The 23,890-nt window shown below is 53.6% G+C and overlaps 3 protein-coding genes and 2 long non-coding RNA genes across 6 annotated transcripts in view; 3 read left to right on the top strand and 2 right to left on the bottom strand.

Moving 5' to 3' along the window:
• Positions 1–23,890, bottom strand: part of LOC135580217 (uncharacterized) — a 63,201-nt gene that overhangs the window by 11,529 nt on the left and 27,782 nt on the right. The gene's annotated exons all lie outside the window — the stretch shown is intronic.
• P2RY12 (purinergic receptor P2Y12) lies at positions 909–2,616 on the top strand. Of its 2 annotated transcripts, XM_065073339.1 has the most exons (2): positions 909–1,041; positions 1,179–2,616. In XM_065073339.1, exons 1-2 carry the CDS (start codon positions 968–970, stop codon positions 1,951–1,953), a joined length of 849 nt encoding a protein of 282 aa, XP_064929411.1. In that variant the 5' UTR covers positions 909–967; the 3' UTR covers positions 1,954–2,616. The 2 variants fall into 2 exon arrangements, with proteins under 2 accessions (XP_064929411.1, XP_021139091.1); XM_021283416.2 differs by having other exon boundaries at positions 934–2,616.
• P2RY13 (purinergic receptor P2Y13) lies at positions 3,698–6,272 on the top strand. Its single transcript, XM_065073340.1, has 2 exons — positions 3,698–4,751; positions 5,131–6,272. The coding sequence occupies exon 2, from the start codon at positions 5,144–5,146 to the stop codon at positions 6,158–6,160; it is 1,017 nt and encodes a 338-aa protein (XP_064929412.1). The 5' UTR covers positions 3,698–4,751; positions 5,131–5,143; the 3' UTR covers positions 6,161–6,272.
• LOC135580216 (uncharacterized) lies at positions 7,922–9,594 on the bottom strand. The gene is made up of 2 exons (XR_010474546.1): positions 9,069–9,594; positions 7,922–8,350 (listed from the first exon to the last, which is right to left on the bottom strand). It is a non-coding gene; the product is annotated as an uncharacterized LOC135580216 (long non-coding RNA).
• GPR87 (G protein-coupled receptor 87) lies at positions 9,886–21,292 on the top strand. The gene is made up of 3 exons (XM_065073338.1): positions 9,886–10,121; positions 19,162–19,291; positions 20,176–21,292. Exons 2-3 carry the CDS (start codon positions 19,258–19,260, stop codon positions 21,210–21,212), a joined length of 1,071 nt encoding a protein of 356 aa, XP_064929410.1. The 5' UTR covers positions 9,886–10,121; positions 19,162–19,257; the 3' UTR covers positions 21,213–21,292.

The following is a 23,890-nucleotide window of genomic DNA, read 5'->3' as shown; positions in this document are numbered from 1 at the left end:
GGGGCTCTCCGTGTCAATGGTGACTGGCTCTCAGTGCTGCAGCGCGGGGCTCTCAGTGTCAATGGTGACCAGATCTCGGTGCTGGTGGTGACCGTCTCTCGGTGTCGATGGTGACCGGCTCTTGGTGCTGCAGCGCGGGGCTCTCGGTGCCGCAGCGCGGGGCTCTCGGTGATGGTGGTGACCAGTTCTCGGTGCCGCAGCACGGGGCTCTCAGTGCTGGTGGTGACCAGTTCTCGGTGCCGCAGCGCAGGGCTCTCAGTGCTGGTGGTGACCGGCTCTCGGTGCCGCAGCGCGGGGCTCTCAGTGATGGTGGTGACCGGCTCTCGGTGCCGCAGCGCGGGGCTCTCAGTGCTGGTGGTGACCGGCTCTCGGTGCCACAGCGCGGGGCTCTCAGTGCTGGTGGTGACCGGCTCTCGGTGCCGCAGCGCGGGGCTCTCGGCAGCAGAGCCCGGGGGTGCAGCTCCTGCACGCTCGCTCAGGCAGTGAAGCTCTAAACTGATTTGCAGCACAGCACTGGTAAAGCAACTGATTTAGGAAAATGACAGGGAAACCGTCCAACTAGAAAGAAAGGTGTATGGAAACACCTACATCAATAAAGCTGCAAACAGCTTCAGATTTTTCTGGTGAACGTGTGACGGCCGAAGCAGCAGTGCCAGCACGCGGGGTGGAACGGCGGGTGCTCCCCCCTCTTCCCCTGGAAGCACCAAACAGGGGCCCTGTGGGTGCCACTTCAGCCCGAGCAGCCGGGTGACACGGTGCTGGCCTGCGAGCGGCATCAGGCTCGGGGACAACCGAAATAACACAGCTTACGGCAGACAAACCCCCAAAGAAATGTTCCCAACACAGAAACTAAAAGTAGACTAAAATGGCTTACGACAGACCTAATTCACAGTATCTTTTTTCTTACAGGAAAGGGCTGAAGACAAAGTGCAAATGAAAGCCACAACCAACTTCAGCTACTCCAGAAATGACAGCAACTGCACCAGCACCAACAATCTCAGCCAAGTCATTTTTCCTCTGCTTTACACAATTCTGTTCCTGGTGGGTATCACCATGAACGGCCTGGCAATGTGGGTCTTCTTTAAAATACCCAGTAAATCTAATTTCATCATCTTCCTCAAGAACACTGTCATTTCTGACCTCCTCATGATCCTGACTTTTCCATTTAAAATCCTTAGCGATGCGAAGCTGGTGTCATGGGTGCTGAGAGGGTTCGTGTGCCAGGTCACCCAGGTCGTGTTCTACTTCACCATGTACATCAGCATTTTGTTCCTCGGTCTCATCACTATCGATCGCTATCAGAAAGCCACTTCGCCCTTCAGAACATCCACGTCGAGGAGCCTTTTGGGTGCCAAGATCCTGTCCACAGCAATCTGGGTATCAATGTTTGCTCTCTCGTTACCCAACATGATTCTAACGAACAAGAAGAAAACACCTAAGAACGTGAAGAAGTGTGCTCTCTTGAAATCTGAGTTTGGCTTGGTCTGGCACGAAATTGTAAACTACATCTGTCAGCTTATCTTCTGGGTTAATTTAGCAGTCATAGTTGTATGCTACATACTCATAAGCAAAGAACTGTACAAATCCTATAAAAGGACAAGATGCACAGGAAAAGCATCCAAAAAGACTGTAAACCTGAAGGTTTTCATCATTATCGCAGTGTTCTTTATCTGCTTTGTGCCGTTCCACTTCACCAGGATCCCCTACACGCTGAGCCAAACACGCGCGGTCTTCGAGTGCGCGGCCCAGGCCACGCTGTTCCACGTGAAGGAGAGCACGCTGTGGCTGACGTCGCTCAATGCCTGCCTGGACCCCTTCATCTACTTCTTCCTCTGTAAGTCATTCCGCAGGTCCTTGCTGGCCACGCTGCGCGAGCGCGCGGCGTCCGCAGAGCTGCGGGCGCGCATGCGGGAGCAGAACGACGCGGACGACACGGACGAGACGCCGCTCTAGAGCCAACCGCCAGCCGGAGCCCTCCGCAGCCTCGGCCGCCTGCTGCTGGGGGAAAGCGGCACACATCCTGCAAAGAACACCGAGAATTCCACCAGGTTCTTTAGAAATCGTCCCACAGATGAAGCACAAGCGCCCCGCGATCAACGTCCCCAGCTGCACAAACGGTGCAACCAGAAAGCTGGAGTAGGACGAGAGCCCCAGCTGATCAGCGCCCCCGCCGGCAGGACTGCTGGGAGGGTCGGAACCAGAGCTGTAAGGAAAAGCTCAGTCATCAAGCGCTACAGATGAGACAACAACCTGGGAAGCTTTTGCAGAAATAGCTTAACTTGGGCCAGAGTAAAGTCCATGGCAGCACGAGACCTGGGAAACACAAAATCCACACTAAAAGTGATTCTTGAATACAGGGACTTGTCACCTTAAACGCAACCGGTAGATGAACAGAAATATAGGATATATATAGAAAAGCTATTTATCTGTGTAGATTTTCGGTAACAGAATAACACTCTGCTTATCTCATCATACGCTTGCAATTCTTAATCCATTGACCAATAATTAACTGTTGTGTGTCAGAGGAAATAATTTCATAACCAGGTTTATCTTGATGTGAGTTAAATCTTCAAATGCTTGACCTTACTATATGAATAAACAAAAATGTATACTTTTCTAGAGAACAATATGTTGTATTAGAAAACATACAAAGACTCTATTTACAGAATACTTAGGGCAAGACTCATGGTAAAATCTTCCCTGGTTATTAAGGGCAGCTATTTTGCACTATGCCAAAAATTTAACTGCTTCTCCTTTTTCATTTGGCAAAGTTGAAAGACAAAACAGGGAAGTATTTTCAGGTACACAGCATGGTCAGGTATCATAACAACCACACGTGGAAAAGATCCACGGCTACTGCAATAAGTGACAGTTCATTTATCGTCACTGCACACCAGTTCAGAACCGTCTCGCCATCGTGCCAGAGCCGCGTCCCCGCAGAGCCGCTGCCTGTCTGCCCGTCTCTGGCACTGGTCTGTGCCCGGCCGGCACCGCGCGACTTCACAACCCATACCCACGTTCCTAAAAAGCCAAACGACAGCTCACTTACTGTAGCACCCAGCCTTGGAGTTTATGGATTCTTATCGCCTGCCTGGGTGAATCAAATATTTTACAAAGCCTTTTGTGCACTGCTTATGCTGGTACACGCACCAGGACCGACCGCAATCGGTAGCTGGTTACATCACAGAGAACAGAGCCCTGGCCTTTCCCGGCACAGCGCGGCCGGTGCTCCCCGCCAGCCCCAGGACCCCCCTGCTGCCGCGGTGCCCGGTGGGGACACGCGGGGTCCCGCTCCCCCGCCAGGCCCGGGACCCCCCGCTGCCACGGTGCCCGGCGGGAACACACGGGGTCCCGCTCCCCCAGCACTCGTCCCCGCCAGCACCGTCCCCACACGTGCAGCCGCTCTCCTGAGGGCACACGCGGTGACCTGTGGGGCAGCTGCGGCAGCACACACAGGGACACGTCCTACTGGCCTCTAGGGCTGGAACAGCGTCAGGGCCAGCACCGCAGCAAACGTGGCAGATGGACCGCGGCCATCGGTCCTGGGCACTGCACGGGCTGTCCCCGTCGTACAGCCCATCGTGAATGAGCGGGAGTTGGGTCAGGCAGCTGGGATGCTGATGATGATGGCGAGGGTGACACTCATCCTGGTCATCCTCAAGGGTCTCTGCTCTCTGACAGCCATTCAACACCAACATCAGCACGTACCGACACTAAGGCGCACACGTGCTGCGAGCGCAGCTGCAGCCTGTGTCCCTGCGCACAGTGAGCCGGGCACAGCTGGCAGGGTCACCAGACAAGCCACACAGCTCAGGCAAACACACACAAGAAGTTCTGTTTGCAGGGAAATGCGCCGATTCCAGCCTCACGCAGAACACACACTTGATGAATACAAGCACACCGTGCAGCAGCTGCTGCCAGAACCAGAAAGCGGCTGTAACCAGCGCACTGCATCACCTGGCCACACCAACGCCAAAATAAACCAGAAATCCCTCTCTGGAGATCCCGTCAAGCTCAGGTTCATGTGTCGATATAGCACCGGGGTACAGAGGGAGGGCACGGTTTCTGAAGATGTCGGGGCACGCGGGGTTGTAGCCACCCCATGGTAAGGGTGACTCTGAGCAGACTTTCTGGTCACACATTTGCTGACAACTGGTGCTGTCCAGAACAGGGGGATGCACGCACACAGATCAGAACTACATGAGAACCCTACAGCTGAGCATTCTCCTGGAACACTGTCAGGAACCACCCTGGGTTTGTTTGTCCCACGTCTTGAAAGCAGCCAAATTGTAACGGCACAGCTGAAGTGTCCACACAAACAAAATGTACCTGTCTGGATGGATGTCGTTGTTTTTTGTCCATTAGAGCAGCAGACGGCAGTGTACCTTCTGACACAGAGCAAAAGCGAGAGAGAAAAGCAACAGCCAAAGTGATTGACTAACTGGCAACACATGAGAATGAGGAAGGAAACACCACACTAACAGAAAAAGTCTCATCTTTCTACACATTTCCCCATTCCTGCGCTGGAGGCTTCTGCGCGAGAGGAGCCGCCGATGGAGCGGAGGCAGCCGGGGACCCGCGCCTGACAGCTCCCGCCAGCTCCGCGCAGGTACCGGCACGCTCACCGCTCACCGCGGTGACGGGCTGGGGCACCGGGGTTCCCCCTCCGGACACCGCCAGCCTGCGCTGCGCCTCTGTCTCTGAAGTGTTATCTGGATCCGTGCTGAGAAAGGAAAAATCGCGCCTGCTTGGTAAGAAACAGCAGAATTTGCTTGCCCAGACGCACCTTGCTTTTGGGCCACAGCTGTAACATTTCTGCTCAAAGTTAAAATACATTTCCATGTAAAGATCAATAGCCCTCTGGGCAATCTGCTGTTATACCTTGCTATTATCTTATCTTAGGCTTCCATAATGAATATATTCCATTTTAACCTTTCATTAGACATCAGTTTACAAACAACTTAAACTTCGGCAAATATTTAGATTTTCTAAGAAGCAGAAGAGAAATCAGCCAGCCTGCTTACTGCATCTTCGGCTTCTGCATTTATAAACCTGCCAGTCACTGTAAGGAACACATCATTCTAATACAGAATGCTATGTTTTGTGTGTTCTCCCTCCGTTCCACCCCAGCCTGTTTCAAACGATGGGAGACTTTGCAAACGCGAGCACGGGCGGTAACGGCAGCGGCACCGCCAGCGCCGCGTGTCCCCGGGACACCGCGCTCACCCGCCTGCTCTTCCCCGCGCTCTACACGCTCGTGTTCCTGCTGGGGCTCGTGCTGAACAGCCTGGCCTGCTGGGCCTTCTTCCGCATCCCGAGCACATCGACCTTCATCGTCTACCTGAAAAATATCTTAGTTTCTGATTCTATAATGACCCTGATGCTTCCTCTGAAAATCCTGGCGGACTCTGGCCTGGGACCGTGGCAGCTCAAGGCCTTCGTGTGCCGCTTCTCGGCCGTGGTGTTTTACGACACCATGTACATCAGCATCGTGCTGCTGGGGCTCATTGCGTTCGACAGATTCCTCAAGATCGTGAGACCGTTCGGCAAGTTCTGGGTGCAAAACCTGCTCTCAGCAAAGATCCTCGCGGGCCTGGTCTGGCTCTTCTTCCTTGTCCTCTCCCTGCCTAACGTGATCTTATCGAACAAGACAGCGACACCCGCGTTGGTGAAGAAGTGCGCCTCGCTGAAGAACCGCTTCGGACTCAAATGGCATGAAGCCGTCAATTACATCTGTCAGTTCATCTTCTGGACTGTTCTCATCCTCATGCTTCTATTTTACACAATTATTGCCAAAAAGGTATATGAGTCTTACAGGAAAACGCAGAAGAAAGACAACAAAAGCGAACGGAGGGTCAAGGGGAAAGTATTCATCATTTTTACTGTGTTTTTCTTGTGCTTCGCCCCGTTCCATTTCAGCAGAGTTCCCTACACGCTGAGCCAGACGCGCAGCTGGATGGACTGCCGGCTGCAGAACTGGCTCTTCGTGGCCAAGGAGAGCACGTTGTGGCTGGCGGCCACCAACGTCTGCATGGACCCCCTCATCTACCTGCTCCTGTGCAAGCCCTTCCTAGAAAGGGTGCTGTGCGGGAGGGTAAAGACGGCTCACACAAACACAAAAGCCGAACTGGACACACGAACGTCTCCTAATGAACTCTGATCCTACAGTCTCTGCATATTCATAGAGAAGTTAAAAATACCTTGTGCTCCTTCTGCTGTAGAAAATGGAAGGGCAGTTGTACAGGAATATTAATACTTAATAAAAATGGCAAAATGGATGTCCCTCTTTGTGCTCGCTGCTCAGTCTTGCCAGGCCGAACGCTGTGCGACCCGCGGTGGAGCAGGGTGCTGGCCCCGCTGTCACCGCCCGCGGCTGTGCTCGGCCACACCGGAGACTGGCACCGAGACACCCCGGGGCGCACAGCCCGACCACAGCGCCCCGAGCGCACCCAGTGCCGGGGACACACAAAACCAGCAGCTCAGTTGTTGTCCTTGTGTTGCCAACAAGAACAGACGCGTTTCTCACTGGGTCACTAGATCACATCCACCTCGCAGAATGCAGACCAACCATAGCCTGTGAATTAAAACACCTTTATATAACTTACGACAATCTACAGAATAATTCTAGCTGCTTTAAACAAAAAACCTTACTTGTTAACACTTAGGCAGCCTACTGACTATGGCTGTTTTTTAGGACAAACTAGCTTTATTAGGGATTAAAACCCAGAGCCGTAGACTCCGTAAGTCAGTAATTTTTGCGGTGGGTGCCAGCTCGGCTGGCACAGGGCAGGGATGGGGAGGCACCGCACTGACAGAGGGAGGGAGGACACAGTCCCTCCCCAGCTCTCACACACATTTCAGGTTTCACGTCCCTCCTTTCCGTCCCGGCGGGGACTCCGGTGGGGACCCAGCGCAGCCCCACGTGTCCGCAGGGCACGCTCCTCCCCAGCCGCAGCAGGCCTGGGGCTGCACCCCGCAGCCACGTTCACCCCACCCCAGAAACGCCCCCTGGGGTGGCACGTTCAGCCCTCCCCGTCCCAGCGCCGGGCAGAGGCGGCAGCAAGGACACGGCCCGACCCCCATCCAGAACACCCGTCCCAGCTCCCGCGGCACCGGCACAGCTCTCCCTTCACCATCCCAAAGGGAGCCCACGCGGACTGTGCTGAAAGAGAACCTGGGATTTATTTCACTCTTTTAACATGAAAGAGATACCAACCATCTATTAACTCCAACTCTACACAGTATATTGAGAAACCTGTTCAACTCACCTCAGCCCCAGCAATGCTGCCTTGCTCCTCAATAACAAACTCCCACTGCCACTTGTCCCTGACATGCCGAGGACCAGCAGGACCAAAACGGAGCCTTGTTTTACCCCAGAGATGAGGAAGGCGTCAGCCCAGACCGCAGGTCGAGAGTACCAGCAGCATCCCACCGAACGCTGCTCTTCGGGGCTCTCCGGATTCCTTTAGCACGGGCAGGGAATTTATTCAATTTGGTGGAGTTTACCGGCATGTTCAATACAATAGTCACCATTTTTCCAAACCTGATTTTGCCCCCAGCTGACAGTGAAGAGGCCGTTCCTGCTGCCCGGAGCGGCTGGGGAAGCCCAGCGGCACTTCCAGCAGCCCGTGCCGCGGCACCGCCGGGCTCTGCCCTCCCACGGCCACAGGCGCTCGCCGGGCTCCTCTGCGCTCCGGGCGAGAAGCAGCAGACAGCCTGGAACTGGGAAACTGGCAGCAGGCCGTCAGCTGATTCAGACAAATGAGCCTTACTCCAGGCTCCTGTGCTCCAGGATTCACAGAAAAACTACTGACGCTTATGCTAAGCATCGTTACAGGTTGTTGGGTTCCCAAAAGGGGAACTATAGGGCACTAGACGGTCAGGTTGTGTAGGAAATCAATCTTATTTCGGTACACGAAGGTTTACGTATATCTCTTTGTATTTTTTATTTTACTTGTGTTTGAGGAAAAGGAAATATACAATACCTTAGCCTTCCAGACTTCGTATCACGCTGCCTCTCCTCAGAGGGACAGCCACTTATCCCCTGAACGCCCCAAGACAAACTCTGCGCTTCACCCACGTCCCGACGGCCCGGCACAGTGACACCCACCCCTCCACCGGCGTCCTGCCGCTCCGAGCGCTGAGAGCGCTCCCAGAACATCCAGCAGTACTCCAGTTAATGAGACGTGCTAACCAACAATGTGTGTCGCAGCTGGGAAGCCAGGCCGAGCACCAGGACACCACGCGGCCAGGACACCAAGCACAGGAGCCGCGGGCTGCGGGAAACCCGCAGACACCCCAACAGAGCTGGGTCTGCGGGACCGTGAGCCACCAACAGCATGCGAGGAGCCTGAGGACAGAGGGAAAAGAGAAATGAGCTCTGTAACGTCAGTTCTTCATTAGCCCCTTTCCTCCGTCCTTCCCTTGTAGCGACAGCTGCCGACCGGCGGTTGCAGCAAACCACGGGGGGAAGGGGACGTGCCCGCTCTGCCAGGACACTGCAGTGACAACGGCACCTGCGCCTGGCACTGAACGTCTCACGCTGGAGGAACCTCCCAGCACCACATGCTCTGATCCTGCCGCTGCTTTTCTCTGTTTAAAACCAAGAACAAGCCAGTCTCCTGTTTTATCCAGGTGGCTAGCCTGCTTTAGAAATAACCCTGGAGTTCATATTGCTAAATATGATAGTAAAGGAGTTTTAGAATGAAGCAACACAATAATTGTTGTAATAACATTGTTCAGGCACTTATGAAATCTGAGAATTGCTCTCTAATCACCAGAATACAAAAAGGGACATCCAACCTTTAAGTAATGCAAACAATAGTAAAGTTATAGGTTAGCTTTCAGCTTTTCTTTACATCAGAGCTTCCCATTGCTTCCGCGCTGTTTTTACGACCCGCTCCGCAGCGTTTCCTTCTCAGGCGGCGGCTCGCCCTGACTTGCTCCGGCCTGGGAACGGCCCGACAGCATGTCTGAACCGAAAGCCTGTCAGGAGATGCTATGTGGTTTCTAACCCACCAAGTTTTACCAATACACCCAAGTAAAGTTCAAAAAACAAAGCAACAAACCACTCTCAAAGATTTTCATTCCTCCGCCCCGGTGATGTGACACACACCTCCCGCACGTGTGTGCAACTGGGACCACCGCACCGTCAGAACGCCCGGCTCCCCAGGCCAGCCTGGGAGTGTCACAGCCGAGCACACTCGACAGGAGCGCAGCACGCGCGCCGCTGGTCTCCGCTCTGCCTTGCAAAGCCGAGCCGAGCCAGCAGGCTGCAGCCAGCAGGGACCGGCCCTCTCCCCGAGGACCCTTCCAGCCCCGGCCATTCTGGCAGTCTGGGATGCTCTGACACGACACAAAACTTTGTCCTGATTCAACCACTGCCATGATTGTTTAAATGCTCTGAAGCCACTAATTTATCTTGCTCCAAATGCGCACACAGCCCGGACGGCGGACCGCAGGCTCACAGTCTGTAAGAACAGCGTGACAGCAGAAGTGTGCAGTAAACAGTCTAGTCACTGCAGCTGGAATATTTAGTTACTGATTTAACATTTTGCTTTCATCCTACACACTATTTAGGAGAGAGGATCTGTTCAAAGCACTACATTAAAGATGTCTAAATATAGTCAAATGAATAATTGACACGATCATCTGGATTAGCAGACATTTGCATCTCTCCAGCACAAGATTTTTCAGTATCACATTAAATTCGCATTCCCCCTGCAGACAGAACTGCATTAAGCGAAAGGCGCGGGCAGGGCTGCAGGGGCTGCGGTGAACCCGGCGCTTCGCAGCGTCTCCTGCGTTCGGCAGCGCGAACCCACCCGGTGAATCAGCGTCTGTCCCGGCAGGCGCGAGCGGGAGCGCGCACCTTCCCGAGTGAGTCATCCCGGGAATGAGAGCGCCAGCCGCTCCTGACCAGCCAAATCCTCACTCTCCGACCGGGTATCGCAAAAAAAGCCATCGGAAGCAGAAATCTTACTTCCAGATATGGTTTGTTCAACTACTTCACCGCAAGAAGCGCTCCCGTGCCTGCTGTAGTTTCACGGCGTGTTTTGGAGCAGTCTAAGGCACCTTCGAGATGCAGCTCAGGGACAAGTGGAAGACGACAGTGGTGACAGGTAAGTGATCTCTGACCACCCAAAAAGCGTTTGATAAGCTGTGCTGTGAATCTTCTTGCTCTTAATCACCCCCAAGGGAAAGTAAAACAGAAATTAAGATACAGCTGCTGAAAACCAGACTTGGAATCATAAATCAAATATCAGATCAGTTGTGAAAAGTGTGAAAAGTTCTCGAAATAGCAAGACTTTACTAACATTTTATTCATTCAACATTAAATGTTATTATCTTTTTTCCAATGGCAAAAAGTGGCTTTCTCCCAATCATTCCTTCTAAGATACAAATCAAAGTGCAGGAGGGGTCATGGCTTCAAGAACTTCCTGACAGAGCTTAATTCATGTCAAGATTCAGTAACTGTAACGACTGAATTTGGTATAAAAGGTTTGTACCTGTATTCTTTCTCAACTCTTTCAGCACAGAAGAGCAAACTTGAATTCGCTTAATTATATTATACAGAATTAAGGCTCTCTTCCTTCATACTTCACTCAGGTCGTGTTAAAACTTGTCAGGTTCACTGGAAAAACCACATAGCTCTGAACAAGCAACTTACAAACTAAAGGTCTGATGAGTCTCAGAGCCTGGGAAATATATAAGGCACTTTCAAAAACGTATGTTGTTTACGGAGTGTTTTTGATGGCAAAGGTTGTTCTGAGTTATAAAGTAGCAGTGCAATTGAAGGTTTCGTATGTTTCGTGCGTTATCGGGACTGTTCACACCTGCCTTCTCGTTAGGGGTGCTGGAACTCTGGTAGCGTTTCACGCTTTTTTCCATCATTTTAAAGAAGATTCTGCGATCTTCTTTTAAAAAGCAAAAAACTCGGGCAAGCATTTGGCCGCTGCCGCCGCTCACTCCTCACTCCCCATGGTGCGGCCCCGGACCCCACAGAAGCCGCTGGCGCTTCCCTGGTTCTCTGGCGGGCACCCGCTCTCTGGGCAGCCCCGCCAGACCCTCTGCTCCCTGCCGCCAGGGGACAGGGACGGGCACCCCAGGGACACCCCGCTGGGGGGACGGGGCTGCCCTGGCCGCAGGGAGAGACGTGCAGGGCAGCAGGAGGGGTAGGGACCTCGCAAACAGAGAGAACCCGTGTGCTCGGGGGTCTGAGACACAGAGCAGAACGTTCAGCAGCACCAGCACCGGCTGCGGCCCAGCCGGCTGTGTCACCCGCTGCGGCCTGTCCCAGCCCAGCTGGCTGTGTCACCCGCTGCCTCCACAGCCGCTCTGGCCTGTCCCGGCCCAGCCGGCTGTGTCACCCGCTCCAGCCTGTCCCGGCCCAGCCGGCTGTGTCACCCGCTCCAGCCTGTCCCGGCCCAGCCGGCTGTGTCACCCGCTGCCCACAGCGCTGCCCCGGGGCAGGGCGGGAGCGGGCAGACCAGCTCTCCCGGCCGCTGCACCCACAGCCCAGCCAGAGCCACCGGCCATGACCCGCAGCACAGCCCGGGTGGGGGAGCCAGCAGGGCCCCGCACGGCGGGTGTCTGTCCAGCACGGCGGGTGTCCGTCCAGCACTGCCGCAGCCATGAGCAGAGATGCTCCTTCTTGGAGCCAGGAATGCCGGGAAGCCTACGCCACTCGCTGCACGTAGCCAAGACCAGGTGCACCAGGAGCAACGGAAGGGGAAGCTCCTTCTCTCTCCACAAGTCCCTCGCGCGCCATGGCGCAGCACAGCTCAGCCAGACCGCCCCTGTGACCGAGCGAGCGCTGGGGAAAGCGCCCACGACACCCCCAGGGAGACTGGGCCATTAACCTTGATGTGCGCAATAATTATTAACACTTTGGAACAGAGAACATGCCTGATGTAAAGCAAGTGCTGAAGACCCAGCACACTGCTGCCGGGACAGCAGTGACACCGACCAGCGCTGCCCAGGCAGCACCAGAGGCGTCACCGATATCCATGCCCACATTTTGGTGGCCGTAACCCTGCCCAACATAAAAAATGACAACACCATCTTAAAAACAAAACCAAAAAAATCACATCCTCAGCTATCAAAATTTGGTTTCTACATCTGACCAACCTTGCATGAGATGCTACAATAACCACTGCTGCTTGTTTTTCCCCAGCAAAGTGTCTGTGGCGTGCCAAAGTGACAACTGACGATGAGCACTATAAATCGGGCTTTTATCCCCAGAACAGTGCGGCTGGGCCGGAAAGAGCAGCAGATCCTGCGGCTGTACCCGGGACCGGCATCTGCCCGCGGCCGAGAGGGACGGACAGACGGACACTGCGGGTTGCACCAGGCTGAACTTCTCCCAGCCATACCCCGAAATCCCCGTGTCCTTTCCCTTCCTCTTTGCAATAGTGGCATTGCTGCATGTAGCCAGCACGGGCAGTTGTGTCACAGCACAGAAAAACCCAGCTGACAACAGCAGATGAGGATTTTTTGTCTTTTTTTAATATGAATTAGAATTACATACAAAAGAAAAATCAATAGAAATTGTTTCAATGCAAAGCAGAACACCTAAAAGTGAGACTGGAATTACTTCAAAGTTTAAATGGCACCGTCCACATGCATGTACCAATAACATTTGGTTTTCCTCATGAGATATTTTTTCACAGTATCCCCTGCAGCATTAAGAGACGTGACACACGCACAACAGCGAGAGCTACAATGGGTGAAGGTGTAATGCGATCAGTCTCATACCTTTGTTTTTCTGTGTGACCCAGCCATCCTGGCTGTTTCTAAAGTTCTACTTCAAGCTTTTTAACTTATCGTTTTTCATTGCGAAATACCAGTGATCAAACGTAAAAGCCAACGTTTTGAGCCCAGGAGGCTGTGCCGCAGGCGTGCGGAGGGGACCCCGGGGTCCCTGCGCCAGGTGACGGGCTGCGCGGCACCCGCGGCAGCTGCTGCGCGGCACCCGCTCAGGACCACCCAAGCACCACACGTTCAAACTTCTTCACCCGCTTCTGCTTCTTGCCCAAAGTCTTGTAACATTTTAAATCTAAAAGACTACGGCTTCGGGCTAATTAAGCACACCGGACAAGTCAGGAACGGCCTATGGAATTGAGGGGTGATTGTTTGACAATGATTTCCTTGCTGCCAAGAACAGAGCCCATGAAAACACAAGCAGAACGGGAGCGGAAGGGCTGGGAGAGAAGCTTGTGAAGAGATAAAAAGAGGGAAATGCTGAAGCTATTCTGGAGAAACGCTGCAGGGTGCTCAAGGCCTGGAACAGGCTTCCCAGCGAGGCGGTGGAGCCGCCATCCTCGGGGCCACGCACCACCCGCTGCCACGGTCCCGAGCAGCACCCGCTGACGCCAACGCCAGCAAAGAGCGGCGAGCAGCCGTGCCGGGAGCAGCGGGGCCGCCGCTCAGAGCCCGGGCACCGCGCCTGTGCCCAGCCCACGGCTGCGGGAAGCTGCGCCTCGCACCGCGGCGCTTCATGCGGGGTGAAGAAAGCAGCTCTGCAGGGTCGCGATGCAGCTCCCCCTGCAAGCAGGCTTCGCACAGCCAGACACCAACAGCAGCTGCTTCTAGAAAGAAGCAAAGGAAACATTCCAAAGTTAATCCTTTCCTCCTGTCTAATTAGAGGCTGCCATACTGAGAAGACCTTAATTATCCCAACTCTGCCAACCATTGCACTGTGCTCTTTTTTTTAAAAAATAATAAAAAACAGGCAAGCAGTTGCAACACAGCTCGTCTTCCACCAGCAGCCATTTACCTGCTGCCAGTTCCCTCCTGCCTCCTCATGTAAAAGCAACTGCAGCCCAAGGGAGCTGTACTTCAGCCCCACACTGCACCGCACTGCACCACACACTGCCCCGGACATGCCCGGCGAGGCGCCGCCACCTGCTGCAGCCAAGAGCCGCTATCCCGCACACCAGGAGCCGCTGTCAGACACCAGGAGCCGCTGTCCCGCACACCAGGAGCTGCTGCCCCGCACACCAGGAGCCGCTGCCCCCACACCAGGAGCCGCTGCCACCTGCACAGAGCAGAGCTCAGCACCCAGCCCAGGACCCGCCATAAGCCCGGCAGCTCCTGCTGCTTGGTTCTGAACAAGGCACACGCTTGTCACTAATGCAGCAAAGGGCTGGGAAGTATTTCTTCAACATCACTCCCGAACTACAACAAATAGTCAAATAGAATTCATGTATCTTTAGGTTCTGCAAATTAGTTTAAAAAATAAACAGTCTTGCAGTAATGATTAACAATATCTACCAGATTTTGTAACCTCTGCACAGAAAATCTTATTTGAAGTAATATTAATGCACAGAGTTTTAATGAGGAACAGTTTAAAAGACAGAAAAGATAAAGAACTTGATAGTTGAGGCAGCATCCCACAAAAGCCTCACATCAGAGCCATCCCACATAGAGGAAAATAAGGGCTCATAATCATTCACTTGAAACGAGGGGAAAATTAATGGTTACATTTAGACTAAGTATTCAAAAAATGACTTTGAGAAAATTAGATATGTCCGAATATATTTTTTTAAGTGAGGAAATCATGTTATTCTAAGGGCATATTCCTCCCAAACTGAGAATCTTGCATATTAGACAGTGTTATTTAATGCTCGCTGCAGCATTCCGCTGCACCCAGTCCAGGCTCTCCTGCAGCCGGGAATGCCCGACTTGGAGGTGCAGACTGACTGCGGGATTCCGGGCGGTCCCGCAGTAAACAGGGGCAGAGGCTGATGCACCAAGGGGACACGAGCACGTGTAGCAGCTACTGGGATGCAGAGCAGACCCCAGATGGGCACTGGACACGAGTATGGTGCTTTAGTGCTCACAAAGGACCAAGATGGACCAAATCCCAAGGGTCAGGCAGCTCTGCACTTACAGAGCAGCGCGTGGATCACAGAGCAGCGCGTGGATCACTTTGTGGAGCTGCCGGGGAAGGAAGTCCCCGCTGGCAGCATGTCACCGCAGATGTGCAGGGGCTGCTTGTCCCCCACACACCCCCAGAGGTGCCAGCTCCCCAACCACCCAACGCAGGCTCTGCCGAGGACAAGGGGCAGGCCAGGGCAGGCCAGCGTGCCGACAGCAGGTGCTCCGGCGGTGGGTCCGACAGCAGCCGCACACCGCAGCGTGCCCGCGGCCAGGACACTGGGCAGAGATGCGTGAGAGAAAAGTTTGGGCTGGAACTGAGGGGGAAGTTCAAGGAGGAACCTGCAAACCAAGAAGGGTGTTTTTTGCTAGACACCAAGGCAGACGAGAAGCGCTCAGAGCAGCGGCAGCGGTTCCTGTTTCTGGATGTGACTAAGCGACAAGCGCCGTAAGCCACAGCGGGGGACAGTTACAGCCCAGCTCTTGGCTTTCAGCCCCTCCACAACTCCATCAGTTGAGCATGGCAGCATCACCGTGTCACAGCGACCCGGCACACGCTGCCTGCGCGTCCCTCTGCCACCCCAGTGCCAGCACGGCAGGACCGCAGCCAGGGTCACGGAGCCTATGAGGGCCATTGCCACCCCCGCCCCAGCCACCCGGCGCTAGAGCAGCTCCAGTCTGAAGCGGCCAACCCGCGCCAGCTGGCTGAGGCACACGTGGGGTGGGGACACACCGAGCCCTCGGCAGGCTGAAGAGCAGGTCCCGGGGACCCCCTCACTGGGGCACCCCTGACTGAGGCACCCCGAGCCCCCCACCCACCCCACTGCTCGCACAGCTGCCACCGGCATCTCCGGCACCGCCGGTACAGCCGCACAGCTCCAAGGATGGGGATATGACAGTGAGAAACATGCAAACGCTACAGACGCCTGCAAAGCACAGGAGAGTGAGGCGCACACTGATTTCGCTGTAGGGGCAGACTCCAACAGGAATTTCAGGTTATTCTGCAACGCATTAACAGTACATTAACATACACTTTTACCAAAAGGAGACAGACAAATTTTAACAGAGGCCTCCGAGGCAGGAGAAGGTGGTAGTGTCCGGTTACTGGGGCTGGGCTCCCTTCCAGGGAGCAAGGAAGGGTGCTAGGGAGGGTGCCAGCAGGGCTCACCGAGCGCAGGTTGGCCAGGGTGATGGGGCTGAAGGCTCCGGGCGCTGCTGCAGCCCCGTGCGCCCACGCCGACCCGCAGCCTGCAGCCCCGTGCGCCCACGCCGACCCGCAGCCTGCAGCCCCGTGCGCCCACGCCGACCCGCAGCCTGCAGCCCCGCGCGCCCACGCCGACCCGCAGCCTGCAGCCCCGTGCGCCCACGCCGACCCGCAGCCTGCAGCTCCGTGCCCACGCCGACCCGCAGCCTGCAGCCCCGTGCGCCCACGCCGACCCGCAGCCTGCAGCTCTGCGCGCCCACGCCGACCCGCAGCCTGCAGCCCCGTGCGCCCACGCCGACCCGCAGCCTGCAGCCCCGTGCGCCCACGCCGACCCGCAGCCTGCAGCTCTGTGCCCACGCCGACCCGCAGCCTGCAGCCCCGCGCGCCCACGCCGACCCGCAGCCTGCAGCCCCGCGCGCCCACGCCGACCCGCAGCCTGCAGCCCCGCGCGCCCACGCCGACCCGCAGCCTGCAGCTCCGCGCCCACGCCGACCCGCAGCCTGCAGCAATGCTGTCTGCCCCTCCGTCTCCGCAACTAAAATAGAGATTCAGTTCTGACGGGCAACAGACAACAACTTAATTGCAGCCAGCCCACAGCAGATTTATTAAACTGTCTGGCATTTCTATTTACACTAACTCTGTCATTTACCAAACTTCACGGTGATGAGTGCTGACTGCCTGGCAGGAGGCCACACATCAAAAAGTTATATGCTCAAAAAACCCCAGGCAAATAAAAAACAAACAAACAAACCAACCCTTCAAACTCTGCAGCCCTATGACCTAGAATATCTAATGTAGGTCACAAAGATGATTTTCTGATTTTTAAGAAGTTTCAAATAAGACAAACAGAGCGATTAGATTTGAGGATGTAGGATTTCTTTAAACAGTGAGGCAACGTAAAGCCTGAGTCATTAGGAAAACTACACAGCCATCCCCCGCCCGTGCGACACCGAAGTCTGCCGCGCAGCCACTATCCAGGTTTCCACCTGCGGTTCTGCCAGCCAGGCACACAAACCAGTCTGCCGGCAGCGGCAGCAGCAGATTACCGCATGTGAAATGGCATGTACGCAGCTCGTGTCTAACGCAGCTGTCAGCCTTTAGGGGAACGGCAGGAAAAGACAATCAAGAACAAAACCCAAACACAACCGAGTGCATGAACTACAAGAAGTAACAAGTATTCTGGCTTAAAAAGCTACTTGAGTAAAGGAGCAGCTTCTAGTGCCTCTTCAACACCACCCAAGCAGAGTATTTTTATACAGAAGAATGAGACAGCTCGTTAGGATACGGCTGATCAGAAGTATCCAGGGAACTGGACAAGGAGTGGAAAACTAACCTTGCCCTGCACACAAACATTCAAACGAGTAAAAAAGCCACTATCAGAGCATGTAATCAATGAGCAATTGCCAAATATCTTAAAACAGTCTTTAAAAGAGAAGGCAGTCTTCATCTCCTGTTCCAAGAACACGCATGGAAGAAGCGAATTCTCCACACATGGTAACTTTCTTCCTGCACCTAGTGGTCTTTATCTGAAGAAAATGAGCTTCTGGAGTACAGGGACCCACCAGATTTGTCTCCAGGGAGCCTTGCTCACCCACCCCGGACTCTACGGCTTCCTGCGGTGCCTGCGCCCAGGCCCTGCTGAGCCCGGCTCTGCTGAGCCCGGCTCTGCCAGGCGGGACACACGCTGCTCCCGGGTCACATCAGCAAGGAGCTGGCTGCTTTCTGCTACCTGCTGTCAGACTCCTACAGCCTTAGTGCCAACACCCACTTGAAGGGATGGATGCAGAGGTGGGAAAAGGAAGGAGCCTTTTTGGAGAGGATTTCAAGCAAATCCCTTTGGCACACAAGACACTACACAGAGTTCCACCTATGGCGGATCCCGCCCCAGCTCCACCTATGGCGGATCCCGCCCCAGCTCCACCTATGGCGGATCCCGCCCCAGCTCCATCAAACGCCGAATGTTCCCCGGGGTTCCAGCGTCCTGCAGCCCCCACCTGCAGAGCCGGGACCCCACGGCTTCCAGGGACTGGGAGCTGCACAGACCTAAAAGAGAAGCAGGGAAACAAGCATCTTATTTGCCTGAGAACATTAGACATGCATCTTGTTCTTAAAACTACATATTCGTTTGATCTTGGTGCCTCCTGGGCAAAAACGGATAGCTGCAAACGATAAACAACGGCAAAAAACCAACAGGCCACCGCTTCTCAGACCAAGAGAAAACAAATATCTAAAATAGTTCTGACAACCTCACAATGGACCCCAGTCATGATCAGAGCAAACAATGGCAGACAAGAAACCAAACCGATAAAAAGCTTAGAATATCAGAACAAAAACTTTTACTGATGCTTTAAAATGCAGTCATTTGCTTCGCTGCCATCTAGTGACAATTCCACGCAGTTCACAGCACAGTGACAATGACATAAAACAAGTTTAGCTCTGTGGAAGTGCTTCAGTGATTGTATCATGCATTCATTCCATTTGAGAGGCAGTCAGCTGGGGTGTTTCGGGTGACAAGGAACCATCCACCAGCAAACACGCTTTTCTTGGAGCTCCTCTGTAAGACGACACGCAGGATTTGCCAGGGAGGCCCGAGGCAGGTTATCCCGTGGCGCAGCGCAGGGCTGGCGTCACACGTGTGACGGGGACAGAAGGGCCCAGGCTGCTGCGGCACAGTGACGGAGGTCCTGGTAGGGGAAGAAACACACTCAGAGGGCTGACTGATGACAGACAGAGAGCTTTAAGTTAAAGGCACTGATCCAAGAATATATGACCATATATATTCATTGTATGTACGGTCACAGAGACAGTCAGGCTGGCAATCAGAACAACGTGGCTAACAGTGACAGCAGCCAGGCCGCGGCACAGCCGCGTTCGTGAGGTGGAGAGAGGGAACAAACAGTTCTGGCAGGGGTGACGGGCAGGGGCCACCTCAATGGAACAGCCGCGCGGTGCCCACAGGTCAGCCCGTCACTGGGGATTCAGAGGATGCTCATCCCACAACGTTCCTCTCCCCGCTGGAGACGGGAAGGTGTGGACTTGTTTGCGTTGGGTGTAATTCCCCTTTGTTCTCCCCAAAGGTAGCGCTGGCACAGCCCATGCCGCATCCTGGACCTCCGGCTGCCAGCGGGACTCCTGAACGGCACCTCAGCTGAGAACCGACAGCAACGCCAACGATGGGGTACAACCTGTCCTATGGAAAACTGCCAGGTAAAGCCACCTTGGAAATCTAAGTGACTGGGAACTGTTTGTTGTATTACTATCAGTTCCTACCAACACTTTGAAGACAGAAGTCACTTCAGAAAAGTCTGAATGCTGCCAGGTGCTGGCCCTGGGGTGTCTGTCCCGGTTTGCCGCACCAGCCAAGCTCAGAGTATAAACAATGGGAAATACAATGTGCTATAGTTTTATGAGGGAAGCTGTAAGTCTGAAGTTTTTCCAAAAACATTTACACATTAAATCTTAAAACCTCCAGAGACTATTTTTAAACACATTTAAGTAAGCTAAACTTTAAAACAGTGTTTTGATAGGCCCAGAGAGTCTCTCCAGAGTCCTTTCTTGATAAACAGACCATCTCAGCTCATAAATTGCGTTCTGTCAAGACAGCCAAGAGCTGCCGCCCTGTAATTCGGATCAACGGCTCATTGCCAGCAGGCCGGTTGCAGCTGCACTCGGTGCAGCCCTGCGCTCTGGAGAACCAGTCCTGCTCACCGCCACCAGAGGCCCCGCTCTCCCCGCACAGGGTGCCTGGGCTCTTTGTCTTCTCCAAACACCGCCCAGATGTTTCCTTGCACAAGCCGCCCTGGGGGAACCTCGGAACACGCGCCCTCACACCGCGCGTGTTTGTGCTGCCGTTGGATCTCGGCAGGAGGCACAGACACCGTGCTGAGGCCAACAAGCCACGGGCACATTTATTTTGACACGTGCAATACTTAGAAGCACTGCTTTAAACTCGTGTTTTCCAGGCTGGTTAATCTGAGCAGCTCCTGGAATTGCCCAGAGAGGATGGTGCCTAGAGGACCGTTCTAAAACGGCCCCATTTGTAAAACACTAGAAATGTACTCTAAACCTGTTGTTTTCCCCCATTCTGGCAGATGATCGTCTGAGCCCGGACAACAGCAGCGTGCCCAACGCCACGGCCGGCTCGCTCGGGAGCGCCGCGCACAACGAGTTCACCACCATCGTCCTGCCCGTGCTGTACCTCATCATCTTCCTGGCCAGCATCCTGCTCAACGGCCTCGCAGTCTGGATTTTTTTCCACATCAGGAATAAAACAAGTTTTATATTTTACCTCAAGAACATTGTGGTCGCAGACCTCCTCATGACACTGACGTTCCCGTTCAAGATAATCCAGGACTCGCAGCTGGGGCCGTGGCACTTCAACTCCTTCCTGTGCCGCTACACCACGGTGCTGTTCTACGCCAACATGTACACCACCATCGTGTTCCTGGGGCTCATCAGCATCGACCGCTACCTGAAAGTCGTGAAGCCCTTTGGGGACTCGCGGATGTACAGCATCACCTTCACCAAGGTCCTGTCCGCCTGCGTGTGGGTGGTGATGGCGTTCCTGGCGCTGCCCAACCTGATCCTGACCAACGGCTACCCCACGCGCAGGAACATCGACGACTGCCTCAAGCTCAAGTCCCCCCTGGGGGTGCAGTGGCACACGGCTGTCATCTACATCAACACCTGCACCTTCGTGGTGGTGCTGATAGTGCTCATAGGATGCTACATCGCCATATCCAGGTACATCTACAAGTCGAGCAAACAATTTATTAGCTCGTCGAGCAGAAAGCGGAAGCACAATCAAAGTATCAGGGTGGTTGTGGCTGTGTTTTTCACTTGCTTTCTGCCGTATCATTTGTGCAGAATGCCCTTCACTTTTAGCCACCTAGACAAAATTTTAGACGACTCTGCACATAAAATCCTGTATTATTGTAAGGAAATGACTCTGTTCCTGTCCGCGTGCAACGTCTGTTTGGACCCAATCATTTACTTCTTCATGTGTAGATCATTCTCGCGAAGGCTGTTCAGAAAATCCAATATGAGAACCAGGAGTGAGAGTATTCGATCGCTTCAGAGCGTGAGAAGATCAGAAGTGCGCATATACCACGAATACACCGACGTCTGAACTCACCTGTGCAGAGACTTTCGCTCATTTGCGAGAACGTTTGTATATCGTGTAAATAAAACGTACCTTTGAGTATCTGACCACGGCATTTCATTGATGTGCTGACTCGCACAGCTTTTCCGTTCCAGCTTACCGAGACCTGTCTCAAACTTCAAACGCTCAAGCCCACACAGAGGTCGGGTTCTCTCCGAAGGGGCTCCGGGGGCTGGTGGTGGATTGGTTGGTTTTTAGGGCCAACAGCAGCTGAGGACGCTGCGGCTCGGGCGCTGGAAGGGGCTTCGCTGTGGTGCTGGCAGCGCCGCCTCGTCCACAGACAAAGCCACCCAAGTGCTTTCAAAACACCAAACATAAAAAATTCAAACACAACCCTGGTTCAATTCTCTTCTCAACAAAGAGTCCTGTTAAAAAGGCTTTTCAGTCCCATTTAATCTCATTCTAAATGAAGACACAGCAAAAATGTCCCTTGACAGACTCACATGTAATATGACTGAGCAATCAACATCAAGCTGAAAATTTACTTTCGCAGCACTCTCTATTCCTGCTTTATACAACAGGAATAAGACCTAAAGCACTAGGAATTTTTTTGTTCAAAATTATTTAGAACTTCAGCTGCTTTCACCTCTTGGAAACAATAATTGTGTGCGATAAGCGGGTGAAATTCAGTTTTGGAGAGCAGTTCAGTGAACACCTTCAGGGTCTCACCTGACACTGCAGCACCCCAGGCAGAGCAGCCAGCACCAAGGTGAGCAGACGGCAACGACGAGACCAGCGCAGCAGCTGCTGCTGGGGAAGCACTGACCAACGATACGTCATTCACAAGAGCAAGGCAAGGCCTGGGCAGCGCCCAGCAGAGCCGTGCTGACCCGGACACCCCGGCCCAAAGCCCAGAGCACAGCGAGGACGCGCTGGAACTGCATCCTGGAAACGGAACAACACCCACACCAACCGTTCTGTCCGTGCTCCACCGGGATTAGGTCGGATTTGTTCAGATTGTTTTGCTTGTGCAAAAAATAAACAGGCAACTTAAAACTCCCAGATTGTAAAGAGCTGACGTGTGCTCTGAGCAATTAGTTCGTACAGGGATCTTACGCAATGTAGTGCAACTGAACAAGCAGAAGAGGGCATCAGTCCCTCAGCAAGTGCCTGATTCCTGCAAGGGCTTCTGATACAGAAAAAAAAGGTTTCATAAAATAATTCTGAAAATGCAGCATTCGAATAACCAGATGAAATACTGCAGAACACCTTTGAGGGAGTTTCCTACTGAAACAAGGAGCCCTCTTTTTCTAAAAAACACCATTAGTTCAGTTTTAGATTCCATTTTATGCACAATGAAAAAGCTGAAGTGTAAGCACTATAATATTTGGATTATATATTCAGATTAATGCAAGTGTTCCAAAACTATTTACATTGCTCAGGGGAGACCATTTGTGGAAAGGGAGACAAGAACCACAGAATACAGGGTGGAAGGGACCACAAGGGCCATCTGGTCCAGCCTTCCTTGGCAAGGATATCTGTGGTATTTATCCTGCTTTAAATAACAATATTTTAAATGGCTAAAATACCACAGAATAAAGCCTGTTTTCCAACCTGTACAGAACTATGTCCACACACAACCTCCAAGACCGGTCTGCAATCACATTTGCCATCTTGGATTCTTAGGGGTCTGTGCAGGTACAAAACCGCACAGAGAGCCACTCTGGGGACTGGGTTGCACAGTCCAGTTCTCATGGACACCGAGTGAAGGGAAACGGCGCGCCGGCCTGGCCTTGTCAAATGTGATGTTTAGGACTGGGGGATGAGTTATGTACACAGAGATATGAATAAACAACGACTCTTGCGAGGTCTTATATGGTTAAAGAAAACCAAGACCAAGCGCTTCTGGTCTCCCTTTTACAATGCAAGTGATGGTAAATCACAGGAGGGTTTATGGCTCGTTAAACTGCTCGATAATGACTGTGTTATATCCATACCCACAGCACAGCCCGGTCTCTGATTGCAGCCGTTCACCCCCTTCCAGCTCCCCCTGCCCGGGGCAGCCTGCTCAGCGCCCAACAGCCCCTTGGGGACAGAACTGTTCCAACACCGTCCCGCACGGCACACACGCACACACACCCCACGCTTTCTCACCACACACTTGTTGTTCAACTCAAGGCTGCACTTACACAGGATTTCCTCCCAGGAGAAAGAGTGCTGCTGTTCCATAGGAAGAATTTCTTACCCAAAAACATGTTACCTGAAGCAGGTGCCCCGGGCGATGCCCGTCACAGACCGGCTGGAGAGCCCGTTCCCGGGGCACCAGGAGACGCAGCGGGGACCGCAGGGGTCCCGGGCAGCGGGGCGGCCGTGCCCCCACCCGGTGACTGTGATCACACCACTCTGCACACAGCCACCCCAAAATAACCTTATCTTGTCCGGATGTCTCTGATAAGCCTTTCTCGCTGGCTGATGCACGCGCTTACATACACAACAGCTCTTCGAGGATGCTGTTTGTGAAATATTTTCCCAGGGCTAAAAACGAGTTACAAAAGAATATCCCAGTCCCCAAATACCAGATAACTACATCTAATTTGTTTGAATTTGACATGGAATTTTGCTCCTTAGAAGTTCTCCTCGAAAGAAAAAGGTACAAGCAAGTTCACAGGAGGAATCTGAGGTGCTGATCTGCCGCCGTTTCAGAG

Source organism: Columba livia, chromosome 9 (assembly GCF_036013475.1).
Source record: "Columba livia isolate bColLiv1 breed racing homer chromosome 9, bColLiv1.pat.W.v2, whole genome shotgun sequence".
NCBI lineage: Eukaryota > Metazoa > Chordata > Aves > Columbiformes > Columbidae > Columba > Columba livia.
Note: the sequence above shows the minus strand (reverse complement) of the source record. Positions and strands in the feature narration are given on the sequence as shown.

Coding starts and splice junctions, on each gene's coding strand:
- P2RY12 (XM_021283416.2), top strand. CDS start 934: ATGAAAGCCACAACCAACTTCAGCTACTCCAGAAATGACAGCAACTGC.
- GPR87 (XM_065073338.1), top strand. CDS start 19,258: ATGGGGTACAACCTGTCCTATGGAAAACTGCCAG. Junction 19,292..20,175: donor GTCCTATGGAAAACTGCCAG/GTAAAGCCACCT, acceptor CCATTCTGGCAG/ATGATCGTCTGAGCCCGGAC.
- P2RY13 (XM_065073340.1), top strand. CDS start 5,144: ATGGGAGACTTTGCAAACGCGAGCACGGGCGGTAACGGCAGCGGCACC.